This window comes from Manis javanica, chromosome 6, assembly GCF_040802235.1.
Source record: "Manis javanica isolate MJ-LG chromosome 6, MJ_LKY, whole genome shotgun sequence".
In the NCBI taxonomy this organism is placed as follows: Eukaryota; Metazoa; Chordata; class Mammalia; order Pholidota; family Manidae; genus Manis; species Manis javanica.
In genome coordinates, this window is record NC_133161.1 from 46,105,775 (window position 1) to 46,126,378 (window position 20,604).

General features: G+C 42.9%; 1 protein-coding gene across 1 annotated transcript in view; it reads left to right on the top strand.

The window, feature by feature from the left end:
* The window catches only part of CPVL (carboxypeptidase vitellogenic like), a 138,213-nt gene that overhangs the window by 20,049 nt on the left and 97,560 nt on the right, over positions 1-20,604 (top strand). Inside the window, 1 exon segment of the mRNA XM_073239996.1 lies at positions 12,677-12,795. Within this exon segment, the coding sequence (XP_073096097.1) occupies positions 12,677-12,795 (119 nt within the window).

Genomic DNA, 20,604 nt, shown 5'->3' on the forward strand with positions numbered 1-20,604 from the left:
TTTAAGGGTTGTAATTAGGAAGGAAGAAGAAAAGCTATAGATGTAGCATATGAAGGAAACATGGGAGGATTGATTATTTCTTTGACATATCTTCTTGTATAGTACCTTAAGTATGTATAGGTTTTAAACTACTAACTAATTTGCACACACATATTAACATAATAGGAATACGGTGACATAAACAAAGCAAATCTATAATTACCATCCATCTCCAGTGAAGCCAAGAAAACCATTTAGGCACCCTAGGCATTTGTGAAAAATTTTCTATGATATGATGGGTATTGTCCAACTGTACTTGAACCATCAGACAAATTAAAGCAGCCCATTTCTGGGATCTGTTCACATCCCATATGTTCTTTTAACCATAGATAGTCTATAGTCATGAGATTTTGGAGTGCTAAAACTTGCACCCCTCCCAACTCCTGGTTGAGTTCCAACAGTACAGATCCGGTCAAATTCGTTGTCTCACTGTATGCACATGCCAGCCTAGACATCTCCCTCCTCATTCCTATGGCAAGTCCAGGAGATGGTGGGCTGGATGCAGCCACAACCGCAGCATCGTCCGGATCCCTGTGGAGGCTTTTTGATGATCATCCCCTGGCACAAGTCCTCCAGAGAGTGCTGATGCCGGAAGCTCCTCCTCATATTGTATCTTAGTTCATTTTCTGGGTATCCAAGCTAGGCCTTGATCTTCTGCATAGAAACAAACAGACCCTTTGCCCACACTTTGACATGCCCTCTATACCACTGTGCAGAACTCATTGGAGGTCAGCACACAGTAACTGCTTTTTTTTTTTTTTTTTTTTTAATTAAGAGAAAGGAATATTATCAGAAAAGAGTACCTCCATAGCTGATCATCTGACACCCTTTAAGTGATCAACATTAAGGATATTTAAAGCATGCATTGATCTTTGATTTACCAATAGTTTTATCCTGTTAAGGAGTAATCCCCCTTTTCTTTCTTTCTTTCTTTTTTTTTTTTTTTTTAAATTTTTAATCTACACTTACATGAAGAATACTATGTTTACTATGCTCTCCCCTATATCAGGTCCCCCCTAACAACCACATTACGGTTACTGTCCATCAGCTTAGCAAAATGTTGTAGAGTAACTACTTGTCCTCTCTGTGTTGTGCAGCCCACCCTCCCCTTTCTCCTTCCCCCCCATGCATGCTAATCTTAATACCCCCCTTCTTCTTCCCCCCCCTTATCCCTCCCGGCCCACCCATCCTCCCCAGTTCCTTTCCCTTTGGTACCTGTTAGTCCATTTTTGGGTTCTGTAATTCCACTGCTGTTTTTGTTCCTTCAGTTTTTCCTTTGTTCCTATACTCCTCAGATGAGTGAAATCATTTGCTATTTCTCTTTCTCCGCTTGGCTTATTTCACTGAGCATAATACTCTCCAGCTCCATCCATGTTGCTGCAAATGGTTGGATTTTTCCACTTCTTATGGCTGAGTAGTATTCCATTGTGTATATGTACCACATCTTCTTTATCCATTCATCTACCGATGGACATTTAGGTTGCTTCCAATTCTTGGCTATTGTAAATAGTGCTGCGATAAACATAGGAGTGCATCTGTCTTTCTCAAACTTGATTGCTGCGTTCTTAGGGTAAATTCCTAGGAGTGGAGTGGAATTCCTGGGTCAAATGGTAGGTCTGTTTTGAGCATTTTGATGCACCTCCATACTGCTTTCCACAATGGTTGAACTAATTTACATTCCCACCAGCAGTGTAGGAGGGTTCCCCTTTCTCCACAGCCTCGCCAACATTTGTTGTTGTTTGTCTTTTGGATGGCAGCCATCCTTACTGGTGTGAGGTGATACCTCATTGTAGTTTTAATTTGCATTTCTCTGATAATTAGCGATGTGGAGCATCTTTTCATGTGTCTCTTGGCCATCTGTATTTCTTTTTTGGAGAACTGTCTGTTCAGTTCCACTGCCCATTTTTTAATTGGGTTATTTGTTTTTTGTTTGTTGAGGCGTGTGAGCTCTTTATATATTCTAGACATCAAGCCTTTATCGGATCTGTCATTTTCAAATATATTCTCCCATACTGTAGGGTTCCTTTTTGTTCTATTGATGGTGTCTTTCGCTGTACAGAAGCTTTTCAGCTTAATGTAGTCCCACTTGCTCATTTTTGCTGTTGTTTTCCTTGCCCGGGGAGATATGTTCAAGAAGAGATCACTCATGTTTATGTCTAAGAGGTTTTTGCCTATGTTTTTTTCCAAGAGTTTAATGGTTTCATGACTTACATTAAGGTCTTTGATCCATTTTGAGTTTACCTTTGTATATGGGGTTAGACAATGGTCCAGTTTCATTCTCCTACATGTAGCTGTCCAGTTTTGCCTGCACCATCTGTTGAAGAGACTGTCATTTTGCCATTGTATGTCCATGGCTCCTTTATCAAATATTAATTGACCATATATGTTTGGGTTAATTTCTGGGGTCTCTAATCTGTTCCACTGGTCTATGGCTCTGTTCTTGTGCCAGTAGCAAATTGTCTTGATTACTATGGCTTTGTAGTAGAGCTTGAAGCTGGGGAGTGAGAACCCCCCTACTTTATTCTTCTTTTTCAGGATTGCTTTGGCTATTCGGGATCTTTGGTGTTTCCATATGAATTTTTGAATTATTTGTTCCAATTCATTGAAGAATGTTGCTGGTAATTTGAGAGGGATTGCATCAAATCTGTATATTGCTTTGGGCAGGATGGCCATTTTGACGATATTAATTCTTCCTAGCCATGAGCATGGGATGAGTTTCCATTTATTAGTGTCCCCTTTAATTTCTCTTAAGAGTGACTTGTAGTTTTCAGAGTATAAGTCTTTCACTTCTTTGGTTAGGTTTATTCCTAGGTATTTTATTCTTTTTGATGCAATGGTGAATGGAATTGTTTTCCTGATTTCTCTTTCTATTGATTCGTTGTTAGTGTATAGGAAAGCTACAGATTTCTGTGTGTTAATTTTGTATCCTGCAACTTTGCTGTATTCCGATATCAGTTCTAGTAGTTTTGGAGTGGAGTCTTTAGGGTTTTTTATGTACAGTATCATATCATCTGCAAATAGTGACAGTTTAACTTCTTCTTTACCAATCTGGATTCCTTGTATTTCTTTGTTTTGTCTGATTGCCGTGGCTAGGACCTCCAGTACTATGTTAAATAACAGTGGGGAGAGTGGGCATCCCTGTCTGGTTCCCGATCTCAGTGGAAATGCTTTCAGCTTCTCGCTGTTCAGTATAATGCTGGCTGTGGGTTTATCATATATGGCCTTTATTATGTTGAGGTACTTGCCCTCTATTCCCATTTTGCTGAGAGTTTTTATCATGAATGGATGTTGAATTTTGTCAAATGCTTTTTCAGCATCTATGGAGATGATCATGTGGTTTTTGTCTTTCTTTTTGTTGATGTGGTGGATGATGTTGATGGATTTTCGAATGTTGTACCATCCTTGCATCCCTGGGATGAACCCCACTTGGTCATGGTGTATGATCCTTTTGATATACTGTTGAATTCTGTTTGCTAATATTTTATTGAGTATTTTTGCATCTACATTCATCAGGGATATTGGTCTTTAATTTTCTTTTTTGGTGGGGTCTTTTCCTGGTTTTGGTATTAGGGTGATGTTGGCTTTATAGAATGAGTTTGGGAGTATTCCCTCTTCTTCTATTTTGTGGAACACTTTAAGGAGAATGGGTATTATGTCTTCTCTGTGTGTCTGATAAAATTCCGAGGTAAATCCGTCCGGCCCCGGGGTTTTGTTCTTGGGTAGTTTTTTGATTACTGTTTCAATTTCTTTGCTTGTAATTGGTTTGTTTAACTTTTGTGTTTCTTCCTTGGTCAGTCTTGGGAGGTTGTATTTTTCTAGGAAGTTGTCCATTTCTTCTAGGTTTTCCAGCTTGTTGGCATATAGGTTTTCATAGTAGTCTTTAATAATTCTTTGTATTTCTGTGGAGTCTGTCGTGATTTTTCCATTCTCATTTCTGATTATGTTGATTTGTGTTGACTCTCTTTTTCTCTAAATAAGTTGGCCTAGAGGCTTATCTATTTTGTTTATTTTCTCAAAGAACCAGCTCTTGGTTTCGTTGATTTTTGCTATTGTTTTATTCTTCTCAATTTTGTTTATTTCTTCTCTGATCTTTATTATGTCCCTCCTTCTGCTGACTTTAGGCCTCATTTGTTCTTCTTTTTCCAGTTTTAATAATTGTGATGTTAGACTATTCATTTGGGATTGTTCTTTCTTCTTCAAGTGTGCCTGGATTGCTATATACTTTCCTCTTAAGACTGCTTTCGCTGCATCCCACAGAAGTTGGGGCTTAGTGTTGTTGTTGTCATTTGTTTCTATATGTTCCTTGATCTCTATTTTGATTTGTTCATTGATCCATTGATTATTTAGTAGCATGTTGTTAAGCCTCCATGTGTTTGTGAGCCTTTTTGTTTTCTTTGTAGAATTTATTTCTACTTTCATACCTTTGTGGTCTGAAAAATTGGTTGGTAGAATTTCAATATTTTGGAATTTACTGAGGCTCTTCTTGTGAGCTAGTATGTGGTCTATTCTGGAGAATGTTCCATGTGCACTTGAGAAGAATGTATATCCTGTTGCTTTTGGATGTAGAGTTCTATAGATGTCTATTAGGTCCATCTGTTCTAGTGTGTTGTTCAGTGCCTGTGTGTCTTTACTTATTTTCTGCCCGGTGGATCTATCCTTTGGGGTGAGTGGTGTGTTGAAGTCTCCTACAATGAATGCATTGCAGTCTATTTCCCTCTTTAGTTCTGTTAGTATTTGCTTCACATATGCTGGTGCTCCTTTATTGGGTGCATATATATTTAGAATGGTTATATCCTCTTGTTGGACTGAGCCCTTTATCATTATGTAGTATCCTTCTTTATCTCTTGTTACTTTCTTTGTTTTGAAGTCTATTTTGTCTGATATTAGTACTGCAACCCCTGCTTTCTTCTCACTGTTGTTTGCCTGAAATATGTTTTTCCATCCCTTGACTTTTAGTCTATGCTTATCTTTGGGTTTAAGGTGAGTTTCTTGTAAGCAGCATATAGATGGGTCTTGCTTTTTTATCCATTCTATTACTCTATGTCTTTTGATTGGTGCATTAAGGCCATTTACATTTAGGGTGACTATTGAGAGATATGTACTTATTGCCATTGCAGGCTTTAGATTCGTGGTTACCAAAGGTTCAAGGTTAGCTTCTTTAGTATCTTACTGCCTAACTTAGCTCGCTTACTGAGCTGTTATATACACTGTCTGGAGATTCTTTTCTTCTCTCCCTTCTTATTCCTCCTCCTCCATTCTTCATATGTTGTGTGTTTTGTTCTGTGCTCTTTTTAGGGGTGCTCCCTTCTAGAGCAGTCCCTGTAGGATGCCCTGTAGAGGTGGTTTGTGGGAAGCAAATTCCCTCAGCTTTTGCTTGTCTGGGAATTGTTTAATCCCGCCATCATATTTAAATGATAGTCGTGCTGGATACAGTATCCTTGGTTCAAGGCCCTTCTGTTTCATTGCATTAAGTATATCATGCCATTCTCTTCTGGCCTGTAGGGTTTCTGTCGAGAAGTCTGATGTTAGCCTGATGGGTTTTCCTTTATAGGTGACCTTTTTCTCTCTAGCTGCCTTTAAAACTCTTTCCTTGTCCTTGATCCTTGCCATTTTAATTACTATGTGTCTTGGTGTTGTCCTCCTCGGATCCTTTCTGTTGGGAGTTCTGTGTAATTCCATGGTCTGTTCGATTATTTCCTCCCCCAGTTTGGGGAAGTTTTCAGCAATTATTTCTTCAAAGAGACTTTCTATCCCTTTTCCTCTTTCTTCCTCTTCTGGTATCCCTATAATACGAATATTATTCCTTTTGTATTGGTCACATATTTCTCTTAGTGTTGTTTCATTCCTGGAGATCCTTTTATCTCTCTCTATGTCAGCTTCTATACGTTCCTGTTCTCTGGCTTCTATTCCTTCAATGGCCTCTTGCATCTTATCCATTCTGCTTATAAATCCTTCCAGGGATTGTTTCGCTTCTGTGATCTCCTTCCTGACCTCTGTGATCTCCTTCCGGACTTCATCCCACTGCTCTTGCATTTTTCTCTGCATCTCATCCCACTGCTCTTGCATTTTTCTCTGCATCTCATCCCATTGCTCTTGCATTTTTCTCTGCATCTCTGTCAGCATGTTCATGATTTTTATTTTGAATTCTTTTTCAGGAGGACTAGTTAGGTCTGTCTCCCTCTCAGGTGTTGTCTCTGTGATCTTTGTCTGCCTGTAGTTTTGCCTTTTCATGGTGATAGAGATAGTTTGCAGAGCTGGTACAAGTGACCGCTGGAAGAGCTTCCCTTCTTGTTGGTTTGTGGCCTTTTCCTGGGAGAATAGCGACCTCTAGTGGCTTGTGCTGGGCAGCTGTGCGCAGACAGGGCTTCTGCTTCCTGCCCAGTTGCTTTGGGGTTTATCTCCGCTGTTGCTGTGGGCTTGGCCTGGCTGGGGCTGTTCCTCCAAAATGGTGGAGCCCCGTTGGAGGGGGAGCGGCCGGGAGGCTATTTATCTCCGTAAGGGGCCTCTGTACTCCCTGCTGCCCAGGGGGTTAGAGTGCCCAGAGATCCCCAGATTCCCTGCCTCTGGTCTAAGTGACCTGTCCTGCCCCTTTAAGACTTCCAAAAAGCACTCTCCAAACCAAAACAACAACAGCAACAATGAGAGAGGGAACAGAAAGGAAAAAAAAAAGGAAAAAACACGCGATTTTTTTTTTTTTTTTTTGTCCTCAGGTGCCGGTCCCAGGCACCCGCTCACTGGTCCTGCTGCCCTGTCTCCCTAGCACCAGGGTCCCTGTCCTTTCAAGGCTTCCAAAAAGCACCCACACACCGGTCCCGCAGGGAAGGAACGCTCGATATTCTTTGTCCTCAGGCGCTGGTCCCAGGCACCCGCTCACCAGTCCCGCCACCCTGCCGCCCTAGCACCGGGGTCCCTGTCCCTTTAAGGCTTCCAAAAAGCACTCGCCAAAAAGAGAGAAAAAACGGGGAAAAACACGCGATTTCCTCCGTCCTCAGGTGCTGGTCTCAGGCACCCGCCCCCCGTTCCTGCAGGGAAAAACGTGGGATATTCTTTGTCCTCAGGCGCTGGTCCCAGGCACCCGCTCACCAGTCCCGCCACCCTCCCTCCCTAGCACTGGGGTTCCTGTCCCTTTAAGGCTTCCAAAAAGTGCTCGCCAAAAAGAGAAAAAAAAAGGGGAAAAACGCGCGATTTCCTCTGTCCTCAGGCGCCGGTCTCAGGCAACCGCCCGCCGGTCCCGCAGGGAGAAACGCGGGATATTCTTTGTCCTCAGGTGCCGGTCCCAGGCACCTGCTCACCGGTCCCGCCACCCTGCCTCCCTAGCAACGGGAACCCGTCCCTTTAAGGCTTCCAAAAAGCACTTGCCAAAAAAAAAACCGCACCAGTTTCTTTCCGCCCGCGGAGAGCCGGGGGGAGGGGCGCTCGGGTCCCTCCGGGCCAGGGCTTGTATCTTACCCCCTTCGCAAGGCGCTGGGTTCTTGCAGGTGTGGATGTGGTCTGGATGTTGTCCTGTGTCCTGTGGTCTCTATTTTAGGAAGATTTTTCTTTGGTATATTTTCATAGCTCTATGTGTTTTTGGGAGGAGATTTCCACTGCTCTACTCACGCCGACATCCTGGCTCCGCCCCCCCATCATTTTTGTTTTTGTTTGTTTGGCTTAAATTCTAAAATGCTCTCATATCTTAAGGGGGTATGTGAGTCCTGGTGATATATGTCTTTTTCTGAAATATACAATGCCTCCATGTTTCACCGTTTCTTTCCAAAAAAAAGATGAAAAGCTTTGATAATGTGGTCAGTACATTTGTAGTATACATTTGATGATGGAGTCAGTGATAATGTACTCAGAGAATGTAGTTATTCTTTTTTTAAAAAAGATACTCATTTGTACTTGACGTAGGAATGTCATGAAAAGATGGTAGCCCAATGGTACAAGCTTATATCCCTAGACACAAATGAGGCACAATATCGTTGATTCAAATTCTACAAAATGGATCACATGCATTCATTTGGGCTTTCTCACTAAGTGGTTACTGGTGGCTTAGGTTATGTTCATTAACAATACATCAAAAGAAATCATTTAATATAGACCTGAAAAGGAGCTAAATACTCAGAAGCAACCCTGCCAATCCACAGATGAGAAATTTAAGATGCAAATACCTTACATGAGTTGCCAGTTAACTGAAGCAGAGATGCATTTAGGGGTCAAATTTCCTGACTTCTGCTCTGGATATGCCTGCTATAATTTATTTTCCTTTGTTTAAGAGGCTTGTGCTCTTTTGGAATGACCAGATGCACACACAGCAAGCAAAGGAATAAGGTAGTGTCTACTAAAATACTAAAGTATTACATTTGAGGTAGACATACTGGAAATTTTGAGAAGATAGCTATTCCATTGGTTGGCATAGTCTAGGAAGAAAATAGTAATAATAGCAGTAGTAGTAAAAATAACAAATAGCTAATATTTATAATTACATCCCCAGTACCTAGTGGTCTGTATGTAATAGGCACTCAACAAATGTTTGTAGAATTTAAATTTTGTACCAGGCATTGTGTTTTACACACACATTAGCTCATTTGATCTTCAGAGCATGATTATTATTCCATTTTACAGATGAGAAAAACTGACGCCCAGAGAAATTACATATTTTGCCCAGGGCCATTTAAAACCTGTCTCTGCTGACTCCAGAGCCAAAGGTGTGAATCACTGTGCTATGAGACCAGCTCTAGACTTGAGGGTGTTGGGTAAGATTTGGGTAAATAGAAAAGGACCTATGTGTACTGAGGGAGGAAAACAGCTTAAACAAAGGCATTAAGTGAAAGTGACAATAGTATGTCTCTATCATACATCTGGTAGAACCAAGTGAAAAAGAATATGGAGAAATTCATCTCAGAGGTTGTCCCCATCCCTCCCATTCCTGTATGTGTTGCCCATGAGCATATCCCTGTGACAATCATCAGCAGTAGCAAAGAAAGATTCTCTGGGAGGTAGTTTCATCCTCTGTCCTTCTGTGCGAAGTCTGATAGATCACCGTCTCATGAGTGACAACATTTAAAATAGTAAATGTGATATAATGTCATTTCCTAAAGTTTTGTTACACAAAATCTTTGAATGGAATTTTAAGTGGCTGAACCAAAATCTGGTACATCTGGGTATTCAAATGCGGCCCTGATAACATAATTAAGGATAATTGTATTCATCCGCTTTACTGAAAGTTCAGGAAGCTCTGGACAGATGGTCAGCTTGTTCTCCTAAGTCCCTTTTGTTTACTGAGTCTGTCAAAACCTTAGGAATGTGGGTCTTAATATCACAACGGAACATTTTTGAGATCAACAGTAATTCACAGAAAGACAAGGGAAATTTTAGTTTTTTTAATCCCTAATTAGCTGGCTTGGTTTTATGTAACTGCATGTCTACTTTTTCTGCAGCTGGAATAAACCCTTCTGCTCTGAAACAAAATTAATACAGGAGGCAAAATTTAACATGTTTACAAATACTGCATTTTTACAAACTTTAAAGAATAATTTTCCAAAGGGCTTAATTTATGATTCCTTATGGTCTGGTAGTTCCTTGTTACTGATGATGACCTGAGTCTTTGCAAATCTCAAGTGCACCCTGACTAGCTGGCTCAAGGCCCTCTTTGGTCACCCTCCAATCTTTTGGAAAGTGTTAATATCACAACCACAGTAAATAATGAGGAGGAAGTGAAGTCACTTCAAAGAAAACGGTTTTCCTTTTCTTAGCTGTTTTGAACATTTATATTGTGAGTCATGGTTCCAGGAAGAAAGAAACTCCTACATCTTGGGAGTTTGTTTTCCACACATTCCATTAATAGGTTCTAGAAGGATGAACACAACATTTGAAAATATTAAAAAGTCATTTTAGTTGAAAGAACTTCTAATTATTTTTCTGAGACTTGATTAAAGGAAATTAAACATTTGAAACAGGGAGAAACATGTTTTTGCGGGCCAGAGAAAAGATCATCGAAATTTCTTAAGATGTTGATGAGGCCTACTTTCCTTAGCAGGTTTTTGTAGAAAGAAACTAATCCCAGTGCATTGTCAGTGTGCCAGGTTTTAGTTGATTCATTCATTTATCCATTCATTAACATTCATTCATCAAAAAGTATGTATGAAATGTCTTTAAGTATGTGTGAAAATCAGCCTGCCATGTCCTGTTGGGTACAAAGATAAACAAGATAAATTCTCTGCTTTCCAGTAGCTCCTGATCTAGAAGGGAAGGTAGAAAATGGACCTGAGTGAGTACAAGGTAGCCAAGAAAGTACTTTGGAATCCTCAGAAAGTTGCCCTGGGTGAACATCTGAGATGTGTTCAAAGCAGGCCAGCAGACCCTGTGGTCGGTCTCTGCGAGATAGATTGATCCAATCATTCCCCTCCTATATTCCATTCCCTCCAGCTCCTTTCTATTATAGTTTATCTTTTTCTCATTCTCTTTTGGCCTTTCTCATTTTCCTCTGACTTCTTTCTCGAACCCTCTACTGCCCACTCACTTCTCTGTGATTTACATTTCCCTCATTCCCAACCCCTCCATCTTCAGCTCACTACTCTCCTTTTTTGCGGGGAGGGAGGAATCTCTGATTTTGAGAAGATTAATATTTTTGTGAAGAATACTTCAAAAGTGTTGTAGGTACAAACTTCCAGTTATAAAGGAAGTAAGTCATGCAGAGGTAATGTACAGAATGGTGACTCTGGTTAACACGCTATTGCATCTTTGAAAGCTGCTAAGAAAATAGATTTTCAAAGTTCTTATCACAAGAAAAATATTCTGTAACTCTGTGGTAATGGATGTTAACTGGACTTATTGGGGTGACCATTTCCTAATATATATATAAATATCGAATCATGTACTGATGTACTAAACCAATATAATGTTATATGCCTATTATATCTCAAATGGCCCCCGCAAAGTGTTTTAAAGGCTTCTCAACTCTGGAGGGTGGCCCTTCTTTGCGCTAATTGAAAGCAGAAGCAAAGAAGGGGAGAAGGAAGCAACAGTGCCTGTTGGAGGGCAGTGTGTGGGTGGCAGGAGGGCTGGCACACACCACTTCCCCTGAAACATCTCCCTTTTCCTTTCTCTCTTTTTCCTTTGCCTTTTTCTGGTGGAGAGGCCTGGGTCTCACTGGGTAGAGAGAGGCAGGAGCTAGAGGAGTTGGCTCAGATAAGCAATCCTCCCTGGGGGAGCTGCACTGAGCAGGGAAAAGGCAGTTTGCTGGGCCGCACAGGGGGTGGCTCAGGAGCTAATGCTGATCATGCCTCCCTCTGTCTGAGCCCTCTGCTTTCTGTCTGGCCCTAATGCTAAGGGCTCATATGCATTTTTTCATTTGATCCTGACACAGAGCCCCAGGAGGGGGGATCAGTATCCCCATTTGCACAAAAGGAATAGAGGCTCAGAGAGATGAACTTGCTAGGGAGCCTTGTCAGGATTGCAAACCCAGGTCTGCCCTGTCTGGAAACCCGTGCTCTTCCTGTTGTGCTAGCCTAGCAGCACCCACCTGGAAACTGCCCACTGAGACCTTTCCTTTGTCCCCGCCACCTCCTCCACTCCCAGGTTCCCCTGCACCTAATCATTTGCAGGTAACCATAGCTATGCTCCCTACAAGCCAGCTTCTTTTCTATGGGTTTCACAAGCAGACTCTTATTCCTGTTGATCCAGAAGGTTGCCCACCTTTTGTAGATGAGAAACTGAGGCACAGAGGGATGAAATGACTTCTCAAAGCTTCACAGAAATAGCACTAGGATCAACAAAGTACTAGGGAAAAGGATCCGTGCTTTCCCTTTGGGGAGATTCATTTTAGAAGGGGAGCATGTAGTCCCAAAGCAGTGGTGTGCTGGTAATAGGTGAGCAAGCAGCTCTGGGGATCAGGGCCTGATTTGTAGCACTGCTCCCTGACTGTAAATGTTCTCATCGTGGCTTACAGCACCCTCTCAGTGATGTTGAGGAATGCCACGTTGGGAGCAGATGCTAGCAATCGGCACCCACTCCAGACTGTGGGCTTCGGCACCCCACTGAAGGCATCTTTAGTTAGTGACATGTGTGATGGATCAAGCTTCCTCACCTACTTTTCTCTACCAGTCTCCAACTTACTATGTCTCAGAATTAAATAACTTTTCTTGAATGAGTAGCTTTGATTGGGGACACTTGCTTTGTCACCGCTAACAGACTCTTCTTCGTCCAGATTCTCTTTCTACTTCCCCACCACTCCCTGCTCCTTATTTGCTGTTCCTTCTCCATTTCTTTCCTACTCACTGCTTTATCCTGCCCTGGCCTGCCACGTGGCTCAATGTGAACACCTTGGTTTACCTTTTAGGGTGGAGCTGAGGATAGGTGATTTTCTTCTTAAAAAAATTCTTATTCTATAGCACATAAACTATATTTGGGGACTGAAGCAAAAAAAAAAAAAAAAGCTTAAAAATGTCACTTGTTTTTGGCTAAGTTGTAAATGTTGAATACATGGAATTGACCAGGCAGGCTGGAATTTGCTGCATAAGTGCTCTCATGCCAGTCACTTTGCAGCCTCTTTGATCACTCCATCTCAGACCTGGCCCCTGGGAGAAGTCTGGCCGGGATAGAGATGGCTAATGCTGCGTTATTTCTCTAATCCTTGGGTAAATTTTTCCCCCACTAGGAAAACACCTGAGCCTGGTTGCTCTTTTCCCGGGATGGAACAGGAAGAGTTTCACTGGCTACCTCACTGTGAATAAGACTTACAACAGTAACCTTTTCTTCTGGTTCTTCCCTGCTCAGGTAGGCCTGTGACAGCATCCTCACAGGACCCTGACCCTCAAGAGCTGACTTTGCTGCCCCAGCTGGAAGTGTTGGCCTACAAACAAGCCTATGGTTTGGTGTTGTTTGTTAATCTTTTAGATTTTGTTTTCTAATAATAAGTGCCGATGACTCTGTAAGATGTTCCTGTTTATATGCAGGAAACAAATGTTCGCAGGAAAGGACCAACTTTTGAATTCCTTTCAGCCTTATTCAGAATATTAATACTACTACCTTCTTCCTGCCATGGTCATCTTCCTAGCTTTTTGTTATTGTTTTCTTCTAAAAATACCTGCCATGGGGATAGGTGGTGAGGAGCCAAAGGAAGAGACAGGGCGATTCCTGCAGTTCATAGGTAATGCACATTTAAGCACGTCTGTGTTTAGATGGTGGTCTTGAATGGCTGCTCTGTCTGTGATTTTGCTGTGCCAATTACTCTTTTACGAATTGCTTCATGTAATCAGTACCCATTAATACTGTGCAGGGACACAGAGGAGAGGGAGCTAAACTTACTCTGTGAGCCTTTGGGAGAGGGATGGAGAGGACTGGTGATCTAGGATGGCTCCGTGGAAGAGGGGCCACTTATTTTTCCAGGTCCATATACACATAAGTGTGTATATTTTATGCCATAATAATCCTATTTAGTGTACTGCAAGGTCACACAGTTTTCAGCACGAGCATATCACTTTTGGCTTTTAGTTAGTGTTGTGGTTGGTGGGAGAGGGGAGGGTATTGGTGGAGGAGCTGAGATGCATAAACAAATTATATCTCACTACAGGGTAATTTTCTGTTTTTATTTGCCAAATTAGATTTGCTTTAGAAGCTAGAGAAAACAAAGAAAAGGCTATCCACAGAGGGTGGTATTTATATTTGCATGTGATTTGCATATAGCAGTGTTGCATATATAATGACTGGGTAAATTGCTTCAGCCAGGGCAGTTTTCAAAGTAAATTGCTTCTGTTTTACTGTTGGATTGTGTTTTCTTGACTTCTTGTTTTTACTTTCTCACCCATGGCCTCTGACAGGTCGCCACATAGTTGTGCGTGGGTGGAGGTACATAAGAAATGGAGAGAATTCCAGATCTTTTTTAGTTGGGCTCCGAGTAGCCTTCAGGCTGTCACCTACTCTGAGAAGCCTTTCCTGGACTCTAGAGAGTTTCCTATCTTCCTTGGTATTACTGTTGAGTGAGCAAGCGAGGTGCCTAGAGCCCACAATTTAAAGAAAGACTCACTGTCGGGGTCAACAAGCACAGCGTTGGCACCTGAGCCCCCTCCGGACTCCTGCTGGTACGTCCCATTGATGGAACTCATCTGGAAACCAGAGGACGAGGGAGTGTAGTACATAGAGGTCTGCCTACCAGGGCACAGAGCACAGTAGAAAATGGATCTTCAGAAGCAATCAGGAAAACACCCACATACTCAGCACAACTATCTTGAGGAGGACTGATACACATCAAGTCTAGAAATAGGACCTAATTCGGACAGATGGAAATTCTTCTGTGTTCGTTCGAGTCTCTTACACTTGATGGCTTTGAGAAGCCATACTTTACAGTGCATTGTGGATAGCACATCTATCCAAAATTCTAGGTTCCTATTGCTGCTGTACAAACTACCACAAACCTCATGGTTTAAAGAGCACAAATTTTATTCACAGTTCTATAGGTCAGCAGTCTGTTGCAGGTCTCACTGGGCTAAAAATCAGGTGTTGGCAGGGCTGTGGTCCTTCCATCATCTCTGGCAGGGACTCTGTTTCCTTGCCTTTGGCTTTCTAGAGGCTGCTCACAGTCCTTGCCACTTGGCTCCTTCCTCTATCGTCAAAGCCTGATCAGCGGGTTGAAGTTCTCTCACATTGCATCGCTTGGGCTGACTCCATAGCCACATTGCCTTTTCTGACTCCCGTCCGCTGCTACCCTCTTCTGTGTTTAAGGACCCTTGTGGTTAAACTGGGCCCATCTGGGTAATCCAGGATCATCTCCCTAATTTTAAGGTCAGTTGATTAGCAACCCTAGTTGCATCTGCAACCTTAATTTCCCTACACCATGTAGCTTAGCCTTTTTACAAGATCTGGGGATTTGGACATGGGTTTCTTTGGAGGCCATTATTCTGTGCAAAATGGATACTTGAAAGAAAAATTGGCCTAGATTTGTGTTCTCCATATGTTCTTTCTCGGTGATTCTCACATTTTATTGTATTTAAAAATTATCTCCCAGTTCCCCCAGAGGTTGTGACTCATAGATTGGGAGTGGCCAGTAAGTTGTAGAATTACCAGGTAGATTGTGTTTGAGGAACAGTTGCTCCAGCCTACGGGTCCCCACCCTGTTCTCAGTGGTCTGGGCCCCACTAAGTAACCCACACTCCTTTTGCCTGAAAGAAACACCTTGTGTGGCCAGCCCCAGATGGAGCTGGTATGTTGTCCCATGCACCCACCAGGGATGAGGGCTAGAACTGGAGACTGAAGAGGCATGTTTAGGCTGCGGGGGTCTGCTTTCCTAATCCTATTCACTAGTCCTGTCAGGCCTGACCTGATCTGGCAGGGAGGGTTTGACCCCCAGTGAGCTCTCTGCACTCCACCCCCCACCATCCCATCCCCGAAGAAACAGATTCTTTACTTCCTCTTCTCCTTGGTGACTGTTTATGATACCAGTAACTTCCCTGTTGACTGTGCATGTTAACTCTTCCACAGTTACAATCCAGATTTGTGAAAAAAGCAATTATCGGCGAGGGAAGTGATCAAATGAAAGCAAAGTGAAGACACAGTTATTTCTTTCTTAGGTTGTCTCTGAGAAGGTTACAGCTTTGTCTAGAATATAGGTGATGGGCTGGGACTGCAAAGCTGGTCAGGAAAATGGGCTCAGATTCTCTACCCTCTCCTGGTTGCCAGACTGAGTGAATCCCTGCTACATTAAACATTGGCTGGGCTGTTGGGGTCTCCCCCAACCTTAAATGGAGACCTAGCTGTGCATCATCCCCTGACCAGGTATTGGTTCTTCTGGGCCCAATACTATATAGCCTGAAACATATTCTAAGATGATACCAAAAGATGTAAGCATGAGGCCACAACAGGAAAGATGCATAAGCACAGAATGTTCTATTGAAACTGATGGACTAAGGTTCAGGGGAGAAAGAGGCAGGGACCACTGACAGGGGTTACCATGTGGCAGCCAGGATAGACTATTCCAGGACCACTTTGCCCACCCACAGAGACAATATCTGAGGCCCTAAGGCAACCCTTCCTGCCAGATCGGTCAGGCTGTAAATTATGGAATGGACCAGTTTGAGTGAAGGAGATAACGCACGTGAGAAGCAGAAGTGTTGGTCACTGAGATGGGGGAGAATTTCTTTCATTTGGCAGAAACATTAGTTCATTGCCTGTCACAGGAAAGCAGCTGTAATCAGGAAAGAAATGACCCCTTACAAGAACTGAAGGTAGAGAAAATAAGAGATCCAGGAAGGATGCCACATTTGTAATATCCTCTGAGGGTTTTCTGGGGACGCTATTTCTCAAATTAGTTTTGTTTTCCTGTTATTTCTGTGAGATTCCCCTGTCATTGTATATAAATCGGTGCATAATGGATCCCAGAACTTGAAATTGGTGTGCAGTGGGGAAACAATCTGTAGGAGAAATGAATAGGCATTTTGCATGGGATGAAAAGTATAATGAAGACAATTAAAATGTAACAATTAAAATAGCTATTATTAATTGAACACTGACTATGTGCTAAGCACTGTTCATTTTCTTATTTAATCCTTATAATAACCACATGGGCAAGGAATTATTAGCCGTGTTTTATAGATGAAGAGGATTACAGAGATTAAATAGTTAACCCTAAATTGCCCAACTAGAAATTGGCAGAACTGGAATTTAAAAGTAGATCTTGCAGTGGAGAAATCTTTGCTCTTGCTCATTCTATGTTGATCCTAAGAAAACTGGTCATGGAAGGCACTAGACAATGATTGTTAAAAGTATGGCCCTTGAGTTAGTCAAGCCTGCATATAATTTTGGCTCCACTACTTTTGCCACATGTGACTGCAGGCCCATTTCTTAACTTCTATGAACATTGGTTTCCTTGTTTCAAAATGAGCATCAAACTACCTGCTCGATAATGGTTTTGAGACAAATGAGATAATGTGAGAAGGCCCTTAGATTGGTGCCTGATAAATAATAACTAGAGTTGTTATTAATCATCCTCATCATCATTATTAGTTTTCCTATTTATTAACACAAATAATGTACAGAACTAAACCAGTCCCAATTTGGGAGATTCAAGAAGACAGGAAATAGAGGGTGATTCCAAATTGGAAGGAGCTGAATGCCAGCCAAGAATGTAGATTAATTGCTAATTGGTAAGAGAATCACAAAGTGAAATTGGGATTTGTCATGCTTAAAAAGGCAAAAAGGCATAGAGATTATTACTTTTTAAATTAGCATCCTTTTTATTGGAAAAAAGATACCCAGCATTTGATTTTATCTTTTCAATACAGGAATGTAGTTGACTTGTTGGGTGCATCTAGCCCAAACCTGCAGATTCATTGCCTCAAATGTTGTGGAGCCCCAAATAGACATTCAGAGTCAGGTCTGGACCCCTTTACTAAGGGCCTCATGTTGCTTCCCCTCCCCTTTGGTAACTATTAGTCCATTCTTGGGTTCTGTGAGTCTGCTGCTATTTTGTTCCTTCAGTTTTGCTTTGTTGTTAAACTCCACAAATGAGTGAAATCATTTGCCAAGAGGAATGGCAGGGATTCCTGGTGACTGAGAAAGTCAATATCACACTGAGGAGGCTGGGATAGGATGAGGCATGGGAGGCACCTAGAGGCAACATTTGAGCTCCCTCCTCCTCAGGGTCATGCAGGTGCTGACCTTGCTTAATCAGGCACCAGGAAAATCAAAGGAGCATGGGATTAAGTTAACACAGCCCACAAATCTACAACCCAGGACAAGGGCAATGAGCCCCTCTAGTGCTCCTGGGCCAAAGCAGAAGGTGAGTAGAAGAGCTGGTCCCCAGTGACAGGGGTGCCTGGAAGCCAGCAGGACAGGTTACCTTGGTAGTGAAGGCACAGAATCTGGCTTTACTGGGCCTCAGCATGTGCTAGGTTTACACCCTCCTCCAGGTCCAGGTGTCAGAACTTCTTCAGTAACAATTAAGCGTGGGTAGAGGATGGTGGCTCCCGGACTTGCTGCTGCTCATTGGAAATACCTGGGTAGTTTTACAAATATGACATCTTACTCAACTCAGTGTGCAGCTATCCCAGCAGGGACTCTGACCCAGTAGATCTGGAGAGAGCCCAGGGACTGGTATTTCTAAGAAGCACCAGTGATCCCAATGCAGTTAGTCAGTGGTCTTGTATTTTGTAAGAGAGAATTAGAGGTCAGGATACTGGGACTCCAGTTCCAGGTCTGCAGCTCCTGGCTATATAACTTGGGACAGGGCATTTATACTCGCCAGCTCTCAGTTTTCTCATATAGAAGTGAAGATGTTAAACCTATTCGATTTCTAAGGTCCTTTCCCATACTATGGCTCTCTAGTTGTAGTTGGCTTGCCAAAAAGTCATGCCTAAATGTGCAACCTAAGGTAAAAAAACACCCAGGAAATGCAAATCACGGTCCGGGTTGAGTGAATGAGCCTTGGAATCTGTATCCCCTGTGGTCACCAGCCTTCAGACGTGATTTTTGCTCTTGGCATATGTGCTCCTGTATAGGCCCTTCCGTAGTGGGTCAAGACTGGCCTTTGTTACCAATGCACTGTAGCAGAAAAGATGCTGTGTGACTTTCAAGGCCACACTATCAAGGGCAATACTGTTTCTGCTTTGGTCTCTTGGATCGTCTCTCTGAGGGAAGCTGGATGCCATGCTGAGAGGATCCTAAAGCAGCCATATGGGCATCCCGTGTGGAGAGACAGTGAGGCCTCCACCCTCCAGACAACACCAACCTGGATGACATTCATCTAGCCCGAGTCAAGCCTTCAGGTGATGGCAGCCCTGGCTGATATATTGACTGAAGGCTTCATGAGAGACCCTGAGCCAGAACTGTCTATCCAGACATCCCTGAATTCCTGACCCACAGAAAGCATGAGAGATAACAAATTATTACTGCCTCAAGCCCCTAAGTTTTGGAGACAAGTTATGCAGTGTTAGATAACTAATACAGCCTCTTGACATGTACTTTAGGGCTATGAATGTGCTATCTTGAGATAACTAAAACCTTCAGAGTGGTGACTTCTATGCTAGTTATTTATTTATTTAATGCCTCTCATTTATCTATTTAATGCCTCCCAGCTCCAATTCTACCCTTTTAACCTGCTCCATGGTAACACAACAATAAACGCTTTTCCTGTGCAGTGAGCACAATATTAAGCTTTGTCAGTAGAGGGTGCTGGAGGGACATTGCAAGAGGAAGTTTGGCTTCTCTTCCTGTTCCCGTCCTGAGTTTTGCTTTCTCTTGGCCCTGCTGCCCAGTCTGTCAGAAGTCAGTGTGTACTTTTGGGACAGTGGTGCTCTGACTTAGCTGGTCACCCAGGCCATGAAGACCCTCAGAAGCCTATAGTCCTGGCTCTGCCCCAGTCACCACCCCTCTGTGGCACCCTCAACATGGACACCACACATCCCAGGACTCGCGTGCAGCCCTCTCACCAGCCCTCTCACCAGCCTTGACCACCTGCATGCCAAGGGTCGTTTCCTGCAGTCCTCTGAACATGGGCACTATGCACTCCAGGTTGTGCCACCCATCAAGCAAGGGGGCTCCCAAATGTCTTGACTTCCTCTGTCTCTCTTACTTGCCCATAGACTGTTGGCCAGCACTGAGCTGTGCATCCTGGTGAACTCCTCAGCCACCCAGTGCGTGCAATCACACCTTCTCCAATGAGGTCTGGATGCAGCCTTGGGAAGGGTCTGTCCATGCATGGATACTCTCTCTGAGCCTGGGGGATTCTTTAGAGTTCTCCATTCTTTATAGTCATTCCCCCAATACAATGAATAACTTTTTATATTAAAATTCCCCTGTTTCTTGGTAGACACAGGAAGCCTACCCAGCATGATGGTATTTGGTCAACACTGAGGATGTGGCTCATGGGGAAGTAGACCCACTGACCTTCCATCCCCAGTTTTGCCCAGGGTGGATATGGTACCCATGGCTGATGGAGGTCAGAGAAAATACTGGAACTTGTAACAGAATGAAAGGTCAGTGTTTCCATATAAAAAAATAATAATTAAAAAAAATTCAAAAATTAAAATTATTGTATCATTTCTGTCCTCTGATTGGGCTCCAACTGATACAACCACCCTATTTGAATCCTTTCCCTGTTGCCCAGAGACACCAAGAGCAAAAAGTATGGTCTGGCCTAAGGAACCAGGAGCTGGGAAGGTGTCAGGAGCCAGGGCAGCCAGTCTCCGTCTCAGCCCTGTTCTGTCCAAGGCTCCAGGATCACTCATCCATTCTTCTCTCTTGACATATCAACATGTTTTGTTTCTCCAGGCATTTGGTAGAAGATGGCTACCCTATGGTTTCTAAGTTTACCTGTCCTTGGACTATGAAATCTATAGAGACTAGCTAGTGCTTCACCTGGGACAGAATAGGCTCGGCCCTGTGTGGGTCAGGTATTCTTTCTTGGTCCAGTCAGCTAAGGCTGAGGGTGTAGATTCATGTAATATAAACATGGCAAATGAGTCCTTTCTGTTGGTCAATGGAAAGGCAGTTCTTGGAGAACGGACTGTGGTCTGGACAGACCTCTTATAATATGTCTAAAAATCCACTAATAATACAGCAAAGATTTGGATGTCACAAACATTTGTCTTCTTC